At 36.2% G+C, this 11,479-nt stretch overlaps 2 protein-coding genes across 5 annotated transcripts in view; one reads left to right on the top strand and one right to left on the bottom strand.

The window, feature by feature from the left end:
• LOC109534900 (juvenile hormone esterase) overlaps positions 1-3,163 on the bottom strand; it is a 7,944-nt gene extending 4,781 nt beyond the window's left edge. Inside the window, exons 1-2 of one of the 2 annotated variants that reach the window (XM_019900696.2) lie at positions 3,018-3,163; positions 36-171 (exon numbers count right to left, since the gene is read on the bottom strand). In XM_019900696.2, the coding sequence (XP_019756255.2) occupies positions 36-171; positions 3,018-3,025 (144 nt within the window). In that variant the 5' untranslated portion in view covers positions 3,026-3,163. Of the gene's footprint in view, positions 1-35; positions 172-1,985; positions 2,184-3,017 lie in introns of those variants that run through there. The other variant, XM_019900697.2, reaches the window with a different exon arrangement.
• LOC109534899 overlaps positions 1-11,479 on the top strand; it is a 95,069-nt gene that overhangs the window by 19,653 nt on the left and 63,937 nt on the right. For all 3 annotated transcript variants that reach the window (XM_048661921.1, XM_019900695.2, XM_048661922.1), the window contains exon 3: positions 10,714-10,944. In XM_048661921.1, the coding sequence (XP_048517878.1) occupies positions 10,804-10,944 (141 nt within the window). In that variant the 5' untranslated portion in view covers positions 10,714-10,803. The remainder of the gene's footprint in view (positions 1-10,713; positions 10,945-11,479) is intronic.

Genomic DNA, 11,479 nt, shown 5'->3' with positions numbered 1-11,479 from the left:
CCAAAATTATCTCGTCCATTACATTGTCTATTTACCTGAAATCGCAAACTTCCCACAGGCGGTTTTCCATATCGGATTCCCACAAACTTGAGGAAAGTTTGTCCATCTATATTCTCGTCGGTTGCGCCTCGCAGTTTCCCATCGGGAGTTATTGCGATTGGTGCTTCACTCCTGTAAAGATCGTAAAAATTCAAACTCTACCTCTTGATTTCCTTTTTATTTCCCTTAGCTTCTGCCCGTTTCGAAAAAACACTTTTTGATTGAACAGCTAAAGTTTGTCGGTTGGAACTTTAAATTTTTTTAACTAACTCAATTAATTTTTAGGGGTTGGCGCAGTGCGACGCAAATGGCTTAGTGCGCCAACCCAACGCACCGGCGCAATAACTTCGGTCCGTTGCTTGAAAAATGTTGATGACTTTTTAAGTTGTTTTTAGATTTATTTTAAGGGCCATTTATCATTAATATTTTTAGCATTTAGTCAAAATTTCAGAATGTTCCAGTTTTAGCAAGGTCACTGTTTTTGCTAAATGCTCAATCTTCTAAGGATTCACTTAACATTGACAATCTTAAAGTATTTTTAGCGAAGCATTATGAAAAAAATCAAATAATTTTCTATCAAAAAGCGAAAGTTTAAAATAAATTATTTGGAAAAGTCGTGACTTACATTCCTCTGAAAACTGTAGAGTTTGCTTAAAAAATGTGATTTTTTAGCTTTAACTGAATTTTTTTTGCTTTGCTTCTCACTCAAAAACGCTCTATTTTGTAGAGTTTTACTTAAAACCACTGACCATTTGGAGGTCGTTCACGCGAAAAACTACAGGATAAGTCTATAGCTTTGTAGGAACTTTACAAAAACTTTTTTCAGCGTCGAATTCGGGACAAAAACGAAAATAAGTTTCTCCCATTTCTCCCGAAAATAATTAAGATTTTCTCAAAAACCGATCACGAAACTAACGCGCAAAAAAACATTATTTTCTGATAAGTTTCCAACAAATTATTTGGAAAATTCGCCGCCCTCATCGCTCTGAAGAGTTTTAGAGTTTCTTTAAAATTTTAGGTTATTCCAGATTCAACAAAGTTTCTATTAAGTAATTTTTTCTACGCAAAAAACGTATCATTTTTAGTTAAAATACTGACAATCTTCAGGTATTTTCTGCAAAAATTATAAAATAAATTTTATTGAAACACTCGGCTCCTGAACAGCTTTGTACATTTTTTTCTGGAACCTTTTGCAGCGTCGAATTTTGGACAAAATCCTAATAATTTTTGCTGGATTTTTGCCCAAAAATATTTCCCCGAACGGAACAAGTGAAAGTTTAGAATCAATTATTCGGAAAACTCGTCACTTTTGCCGCTGTGAACAATTTGGTTTATTTAAATTCCGGATTCTTAACTTTTACGTCAATATTTCTAAACAAAACTCTCTCTAAACAGAACAACCCGTTTTCCTTAACGTTTTACTGTAAAATACTGGTAAACTGAGAGTTATTTATGCAAAATGGATTTACAAGAAAAGTCGTCGTTTTTACAGTTTGGGCTTCCTTATCGTCTTTTTCGAATGCCCATTTTACCTTAGAATTTGGGGACAAAACCGAAACAAAGTTATCTTGTTTTATTTCGACAACATTTATGTATACTTTTTGTAGTACTATTCCGTTGCAACAGTGTCACATTAAAGAGCGGTTGTTGTAAATGCAGGCGAAACGTAAACCATTTTTATAACTGCTTCAAAATCAACTAAAACACTCATTTGCGCTAAAATTCAACTTTGATCCGTCCATTATCTATTGTTTTTCAGCGATTAAAGGATGAAACCATTGCGTATGTACAAGGCGATAAGTGCCGATAATTATATTGTCAATTATCCAGTAAAATTTGATCCCACCACTGCCGAAAACGCTTATTGTGCTTTTATAGAACAATGCAAAAGTTTTATACAAGGTTTATTCAACTCCCATTTTACCCGTAAAAATTAAAATACTTACATGGTTATTGATTAGCCAGCGGCGTCAAACAGACAAATTCACAATCGCGCTCAAACTATTATGAATGTCCAACATTAATCTTATCAATTTCGGATATAAATAAATGAGAGAGGGTTGATTGCACGAAGATAATGAATGCTCTCAAGTAATATTGAAGCGGCAGTTGCAGATCTACTGAAAGRTGGAATGTTGCCGCATTCCACCAGTATACAAAGCAACAATATTATRTAAGAAATATYAATTCTTAAACARCGCGGGTCTACATAACAGGTTTCCTCGTGATTGGCATAYAATTAGGCAGATTATTGCGRTTGAMGCTGAGAATACARATTTTGAGCGCTGGTAAAGTAGTCAACYTTGGCWTTAAATAGAACAAAAAWACAAAACAAATTTAAYCAATATTTGCCACAGTTAAATCAGCTGATTTTAGCGTGCAAATAACACTAATTTACCACCCCTAAGAACAAATCGGTCCGAAACCTATCAGTTCCTATGCAGTTAAAGTACACAAATAAAACGTCTGYTWTAAAATCATTTTATGTTTTTTCAATAAATTTTTTAATGATTTATTTTGATAATTGAAATAAACGTCGCACTTAAACCGAAGAAAAAGCATTGAAGAAAATCAGACAAATTAAACTAATAGAGACTTCGGTAGTCTTGAGATGCTGTGCAACGTAGCGCGAAATCGTGGACAGAAAACCTACAAAAATCCCCCAAAGTATCWCGATTCCGCATGTCTTTTCAAAAATAGCCCTAAATCATGTTCGTGTTTCACTMTATTTCTGGGAGTTTCGATATTGATTTCGCTTGGGTCAGTGAACTAAAACAGTCGATGCTGGGTTTTCTGAGCAACTCTTTGATTATAGATTTTTTCCATTGGCAATTTTCTGAGTATCAGAATTCTGCTGATTTTCAAATTGAAGCAAAACCGAGTGATTCGAGCTATTTAACTTCCTTGTAATACCAGATTAGCCAGAGTTAGTGGATATATGGATCAGGAAAAGCTATCCATTATAAAGTGAAACTCACCAAATCATCAATTCCGTTTAGCTCTAAATAAAAACTGGCACCAGACACTTAATCTAAGCCAATCAAAGCAATTTTCCTCAACTGTCTTTGCTCAAATTTGTTTTATTGTTGTAACCAATCCTTCATTTTTAATCCTTTACACCGTACACTCTTGTGTTAGTTAMAATTAYGCTSTAATCACCAAATGTTYAGTSAAAGATTAGCAAAGATCAAGGACGTTATTTTTGTGAACTRAGGAGACCAATATTTTATGATAATACTCAACTACAGACCACGGATAATCAAGACTTGCGTTGGAAAAATCAAACAAAATGCAATTTTAACATAAAAAAGATTGTGTGGTTCCCACTCTCTCTCGAGTCAAAAAAAAATAAAAAATTGAACTGAATAACAAACAATCAGTAGGGTGATTAAACGCAATTTTATACGTCAAACATTTTCAAATGCTTCCATTACTTTTAGAAAGAATATTCGAATTGTTACGGTGCGCTTTGAGCCTCGATAGTCCATTAATCACTACACATGTTTCGCATGTTTGTTTTTCAGGTTGAAAGTTGGAAACTCTTTTTATTGGAGCATTAAATACTCGATCAATGTCATGGAAATGGGGCTCTATTTTCAAATTTATTCAGCAAGTCTTTTCGTTCGTCTTGATTAATAATTTTTTTAATGTGCTTCATTATAAAGCTACATTTTTAATAGTCCATAAGCGGTTTACTCGCAGGAACACAGAATGTGAATTATTTTAGACTTAAATACAGAGCGAACTTTATTTTCGCGTGAAAGCTAGAAACATTCTAATTTTGATTTTAGTTCGGAGAAGTACGCATTTTGAGGCTCTATCCCGTAATGGGGATAGAACTTTGAGGGTCAATCGAGCTCTAGACTAAGGGCGGTAATGGAAAATCTGCATTTGGAAATTGGATTGCATTGTATTGGGAAACCAGAAACACCCTGTGTAGAGATTTTACGCCTAAAAAATGAAAGTGTGAAAATTAACTCATGCAATAGAAACTAGTTTTTGAAACTCAACTAATTTTCTAAAGATGAACCAAAACCCAAGAGCGTTTTATGAATCAGCCTTGATCGTGTAATTCCGCGTTTTTCGAGAAAACTAGAAACAATAAAACAGTGAGCAATTTGAGGCTCTACCGGACAATGGGAATGAGAAGTTGGGGGCTCAATCGACTTTCTAAATATGAGTCAAACACTTTTTTTATAAAAACACTGGAAAAATTCCTAAAACGGTGTTTTATACAAAAATGCGCCCAATTTGAGACTCTAAATTATAATGAGAATACAAACTTTGAGGGTCAACCAAGGCTTTAAATACAAGCCAAAACCTGAGAGCGTTTTGCAAAATCTGCGTTGATCTTGGATTTCGCATTTTCGTACAAACTATAAAAATTCGTAAACTAATGGTTTACACAAAAAAGTGAGCAATTTAAGGCTCTACCGAACAATGAGAATGAGAAGTTTTAGCCTCAATCGACTCTCGCAATATAAGTCAAGCAGTAAGAGCGGTTTTCAAAATTTACATTTGTTTCGGATTCCTCATTTTTCATAAAAAGTCTAGAAACAATCCTATATTGACGATTCACAGAAAAATGTGCTCAATTTAAGACTCTACCTTGTGTTGGGATAGAAACTTTGAGGCCCAATCAAGGCTCTAAATAAAAGCCAAAAGCTAAGAGCGTTTTTCAAAATCTGCGTTTGTCTTAGATTCTGCATTTTGCGTAAAAACGAGAAACATTCCAAAACTGATGTTTTTCACAAAAACGTGAGCAAGTTAATACTCAATCTCACAATGAGGACGAGAACTTTGAGACTCAATCGAATCTCTAAATTACGGCCAATAGCAAGGAGCGTTTTCAAAATTTGCATTTATCGTGTATTTCCGTTCTTTCCGTGAAAACTAGAAACATTCTTCTATAGTTGTTTTATATGAAACAGTGAGCAATTTGAGGCTCTACCGGACAATAGCAATGAGAAGTTGGAGGCTCAATCGACTCTCTAAATATGAGCCAAATACTAAGAGCGGTTTTCAAAATTTGCATTTGTCTTGGATTCCGCATTTTTTTATAAAAACACTGGAAATATTCCTAAAAAGGTGTTTTATACAAAAATGCGCGTAATTTACGACTCTATATTGTAATGAGAATACAAACTTTGAGGCTCAATCAAGGGTCTAAATACAAGCCAAAAACTGAGAGCGTTTTACAAAATCTGCGCGGATCTTGGATTTCGCATTTTTTGTAAAAACCATAAAAATTCGTAAACTAATGTTTTACACAAAAAAATGAGCAATATAAACCTCAAACTGAGAACGAGAACTGGAAATACGAACTTTAAAGCTCAATCAAGGCTCTAATGCAAGCCAAAAACTACGAATATTTTACAAATCCTGCATTTATCTTGGATTTGGGATTTTTCGTTAAAAGTGGAAACGTTTCTAAACTGATCTTTTACACAAAAAAGTGAGAAATTTCAAGCTCAATCTGACAATGAGGACAAGAACTTTGAGGCTCCACCGAGCCTCTAAATGTCAGCCAAAAGCTAAGAGCGTTTTCTAAGTTTCCATTTGTCTTGGATTAAAATTTTTTTTTATAAAAACACTACAAACATTCCTAAAACGGTGTTTTATACAACATTGCGTGCAATTTAAGACTCTATATTGTAGTGAAAATACAAACGTTGAGGCTCAATCAAGGCTCTAAATACAAGCCAAAAACTGAGAGCGTTTTACAAAATCTGCGCAGATCTTAGATTTCGTATTTTTCGTCAAAACCATAAAAATTCGTAAACTAATGTTTTACACAAAAAAGTGAGCAATTTAAGGATCAAACTGAGAACGAGAACTGGAAATACGAACTTTAAGGCTCAATCAAGGCTGTAATGCAAGCCAAAAACTACGAACGTTTTACAAAACCTGTATTGATCTTGGATTTAGGACTTTTTGTTAAAAGTAGAAACATTTCTAAACTAATCTTTTACAAAAAAAGTGAGGAATTTCAAGCCCAATCTGACAATGAGGACAAGAACTTTGAGGCTCAACCGAGCCTCTAAATATCAGCCAAAAGCTAAGAGCGTTTGCAAAATTTGCATTTATCGTGTATTTCCGTTTTTGTTTTGTGAAAACGAGAAACATTATTGTATAGTTGTTTCATATAAAACGGTGAACAGTTTACGGCTCTACTTGGCAATAAGAGTGAGACGTTTTAGGGTCAATTGACTCTCGAAGTATGAGCCAAACAATAAGAGCGTTTTTCCAAATTTGCATTTGTCTTGGATTCCGCATTTTTCATGAAAAGTCTAGAAACAATCCTATATTGCCGCTTTACACAGAATTATGCACAATTTAAGACTCTACCTTGTATTGGGAATAGGAACTTTGAGGCTCAATTAAGGCTCTAAATACAAGCCAAAAGCTAAGAGCGTTTTTCAAAATCTGCGTTTGTCTTGGATTCCACATTTTGCGTAAAAACGAGAAACATTCCGAAACTGATGGTTTTCACAAGAACGTGAGGAACTTGAGCCTCAATCTCACAATGAGGACGAGAACTTTGAGACTCAATCGAATCTCCTAATTACAGACAATAGCATGGAGCGTTTTCAAAATTTGCATTTATAGATTCGTATTCGTAATATATCCGTTTTTTTTGTGAAAACTAAACACATTATTGTATAGTTGTTTCATATGAAACAGTCAACAGTTTACGGATCTACTTGGCAATGAGAGTAAGAAGTTTGAGGCTCAATTGAATCTCGAAGTATGAGCCAAACAATAAGAGCGGTTTTCAAAATTTACGTTTGTCTTGGATTCCGTATTTTCCATAAAAAAAAAACTGGAAACAATCCTATGTTGCCGCTTTATACAAAAACACGCAATTTAAGACTCTACCTTCTAATGAGAATATGAACTTTGGGCTCAATCAACGCTATAAATACAAGCCAAAAACTAAGAGCGTTTTATACAATCTGCGTTTTTCTTGGATTGCGTATTTTTCGTAAAAACCAGCGACATTCTAAATTAATTTTTTTCTACGGCAAATGAGCAATTTAAGGCTCAATCTGACAATGAACATGATAACTTTGAAGCTCAATCGAGACTCTAAATCACTGCCAAAAGCAAGAAGTGCTTTCAAAATCCGCATTTATCGTGTATTTCCGTCCTGCTTTTCCTCGAAAACTAGAAACATTCCTGTATAGTTGTTTTATTTATAACAGTGAGCAATTTAATGCTCTACCTTATAATGAGAACACGAACTTTGAGGCTCAAACAAGGCTCTAAATACAAGCCAAAAACTAAGCGCGTTTTACAAAATCTGCGTTCATCTAGGATTCCGCATTTTTTCGTAAAAGCCAGAGACATTCCTAAACTGATTTTTTATTCAAAAAATTAGCAATTTAAAGCTCAATCTTTAAGCCTTAAACATGATAACTTTGAGGCTCAATCGAATCTCTCAATCACTTCCAAAGGCAAGGAACGTTTTCAAAAAAGAAATAAACATTCCCATATCGATATTTTCTGCAAAAACTGCGCAATTCACTGCTCTATCGTGCAATGGGTAATAGAATTTGGAGCCTCTAACTACACGCCAAAGACTGAAACTTACGCATTTGAAGACCCGCAAAAGTGTTAAATTAGTCAGTTAAATTCATTGACAGTCTTGCCATTTTGTATAAATGTTCTCCTTGTGCAAACACAGGAATCTTCGAAGATATACTAGGAAAAGCCCACTACCGTGAACAGACAGGGAAACTAAAAATCCCTGYTTCAAACCACATCAASAACTCTCTATCTTCACTTTAATACCATGGAAAGTCGTCGATTGATAAATTTAATAAGTGSGTTAAATAATACGAATAATCGTCCCAATAAGGCTGATTGCGAATGACTTAATTCCTAAGTAAGTCCTCAAACACATCCAGTCTCATGTTTAATAAGATCCGATGGCATTTCCGTATAGGACACAAATTCGCCAACATTGCCGTTCAAAATTAGATTACTCCATTTGTGTTTCCATTTGCAGATGGAAATGTGGCTGTTTGTAGCATAGTTTGGCTACAAGTTGCGATCTTCTTTGTCGCTTTGCTTAACAAGCGATTCGCGCTGAGAGTTTGAGTAAGCAACTCCACATTAAGTAGCGGAAATAGGAAAGTTAATTTAAATGCACCAGTATAGAATATTTGCACGGTTTAAGTCAAAGACCAAGTTTTAATTAGTCGCGAAAATTATACCGTTTATTCAGAGGAATCGAATTTGGTGGCAACCAAAGTATTGCAGTTTTAATTGCAATGTTGGTTTTGTATCGGGAGTTGCAGTCGCACAAAGAGAGAAGATAATAAATATTTAGTTCCTTACCGAATTTCAAGGGAATAAAGAGAATTATTCACGCGCTGCGAAGCAGAAAATTGCAAGCGAACTTTATGCAAAATTTAGATGCATATTTATGTATGTGTGTGTTTAACAGCAAATAATTTAGAACGGGAGCAAACGTAAAGGTTGGTCTTTGATTCAATATTCATCAACTCATTCTGAACCTTTTGGTTCATTTGTTGACACCGTTCTGTTAAATAATATTGCCCCGAAATTGTCGCTTTATTTCTCTTTAATATTGATGTTCAATGCAGAACAAATTGGCAAATTCATGTTAAAGAATGCCCTCATTAAGCCGAATTGACGGTCCGAAACCCGAAAAATTACTCCAACAAGTAAAGCAAAGTAAATTTACAATGCGCTTTGAACACTAAATGGGACAGTGGCATTAAGAAGAAACCGCCTGCTCATACATGAATTTCAACTCAATAAATATAAAACCGAAAACTTATTAGTGCGACGCGTCAACTCGAGATCGAGATCAAAAGCTTTTGATTCACGAAACCGAAAATAAAACATTCGCGTGTGATTCGGATAATAAACTCGGTAAATTTTCCGACTTCCATTATAAAAGTTTGCTGCTTGCACACAGCAGAGTGAACATTCGCGATGTGATAAATTCGTCTAGACAAAATGCGGAAACGGATTGCATTTCCTAGCAGGAATGCGCCAAAATGCAGGAAAACCAGCAGATTAATTTGTTCCTTGGGGGAGTCTGCTGTGTATAGCGTCAGGGTTGATCGATAGTAACGGAATATTTTGCAGTGATTTAACAAGAAAAACACTCTTGATTTGGCCAAAAAATTGGGTTTGTTTGCGCTTCCTTCCTGTGTTTGAATGTTCTTGACATTTTCGCAGCACAATTCGATGTGAACGGGGGGACAAATTTCAAGCAGAAACTAGCAGAAGACAAAATCTTTAAGCAGAAATGGCCCAAAGCAGTCATGAAAATACTTGGAAGCCCAATTCATCATCATTGCCTCTAATACAATCAATGTTTGGTTCATCCATAAAAACCTATTAAATTATATATACGTATTAAACTGGCAGCTAAATTCTCATTCGGTGTGTTTTCATCTTTGGCATTTTCTCCGACTCGAGCGTTTGGCAAAGAGACCGGAAAGACTCAAATGGCCCTTTACGCGACATTTTGCTGCTGGCATTTACGAAATTGCAAAAAGAACGACAATGCGAGCCAAATAAATCATAGGCCAACAATCTAAAATTCGCTTCAACTTAGATAATCAACTAATTTAAAGCTCAAAGGCGCAGCTCGAAAGTAATCGAAAAAGAACCGACCATCAGCTATCGGATTGCGTTTTCTTGTTTCCGCATTTGCTCCTGATCCATTTTATCGGGCGCAAGGCGAATTAGAGCAATTAAGAGCCCTTAAGTTGCTCCCAGTATCGACCTCCAGAAAAAAAGAGTCACGGAAAACGGTTCTTTATTAAAAAGTTTTTATTTCCCCAAAAGGAAAAGAAAAGGCGATATCGAGCGACATTAGGGAAGCGGCCCGATCAGTTTAAGTGAACTAATTCAATTAACCCCTTGGATATTTTAGGGGTTGAAATTTCAAGAAGGGTTGACTTCTTCACAAAAATATAAGTGTTTTGTTATATACAACACGCAGAAGTCTGGTAAATTAAACGTTAAAACCGCTTTCATTTTTCCAACACTTGGCAGCTCGAATAATTTACGCGGCAGTGGAAAAGTTGCCCCATAAATTACCCCAAGGGGGCAAAAAGCCCCACGGGACCTTCACCGGCAAAATATTTAATAGAAGCGTCCCAACAACCCCGTTAAAGCCTGCCGTTAAAAACTGGCGTTAATTAAATATTTATTTTTACTGCTTTAAGCGGTTTTGCTTCCTAATAGACGTAAAGTTCAAAGTACCCGGGGGGGAGTCTGAATGATTTATGCATACATAACAGACGAGCCCGCATTATTTTGCAGGTTTTTATTTTGCGACTTCAATTTGATGCTTAGACAAACGGCTGCAGGAAGAAAAATAAACGGCGAATGGAGCCTATTGAAAGATATTTTTTGAGTATTTATGCGCCGCTGAAAACGCAATTATTTTTGCTTAATGTGCAGATAATTGGACTTTTGCGATCGTGGCCCCAGCAAACACTCGGGCATGAAACCACACGTTCGTTTTTGTTTCTGACAGTTAAATTTGTAAAGTTGCCGCTTATGCAGCAGATATTAATGTGGTGCTAACCGGAAACTTCCACTGAAGCGCAAACCCACCCAAATGATAATAAATCGGGCCGAGTTTGGGGCAAAATACCTGATTTGAGGAGGATTTTTTTGCAGGTCGACGACGAAAATATCGCCGGCGCTGGCGGAAGCAACTCCCCACTGATCTCCTCCAACCATCACTGCCCCTCCAGCCCGCGCCCCAAGATGACCGTCAATTCGCAGTCGGGCCCCCCAAAGTCCCCCCGACCTCCTGATGACCTCATTGCTACTGCCGCCTCCGCTTTGCGCCGCCTCCACTTCAAAACGGGCAGGAACGCCACCAAGACCAGCTCCAAACCTCAACCGGTAAGTTTCCTCTCCTCCGTGAACTCTCAAAGGGAATTTGAGCGGTTTAAAGTAAAAGGAAAAGACGGAGGATGAGAGGACGGGCAAATAAGGCGCAACCAGTCCTGAGCAGATTTCTGCAGTTTATTCACAAAAAGAAGATTTAAATGAAACGTCCCATTTAGGCACGGAAAACACCGTCAAAAAGAAGTCGTTCTTGACCAGATTCTCGACCAAAATTTGGACTAGTTTGCAACTGGATAAATTCTGCTTGCTTCAAATGATTTTGTTTCGGTTTGAAGCGCTATTTAGTCCAACTCTTCTTCGGTCGTGCGTGGTTTTGCAAAAAATTAGCACACCAGATAACGTTTCTGCAGGGTGGCAAATAAAACAATTGGTAAAAGTTTCGCCTATTCTCAGTTGGACAAAAACCTTTTTTTCCTATTTCGGCACCACAAGCATCACGACAAATCTCTTTTTTTACAAACTTCTTTTTGGGTATTTTGCCTCAAAAATTTTTGTCTTTAAAAAAGACAGAATTTCCTCACGTCTTTTA

Source organism: Dendroctonus ponderosae, unplaced genomic scaffold (genome assembly GCF_020466585.1).
Source record: "Dendroctonus ponderosae isolate FM_Combo_2020 unplaced genomic scaffold, Dpon_F_20191213v2 Dpon_F_20191213_10, whole genome shotgun sequence".
Taxonomy (NCBI): domain Eukaryota; kingdom Metazoa; phylum Arthropoda; class Insecta; order Coleoptera; family Curculionidae; genus Dendroctonus; species Dendroctonus ponderosae.
Note: the sequence above shows the minus strand (reverse complement) of the source record. Positions and strands in the feature narration are given on the sequence as shown.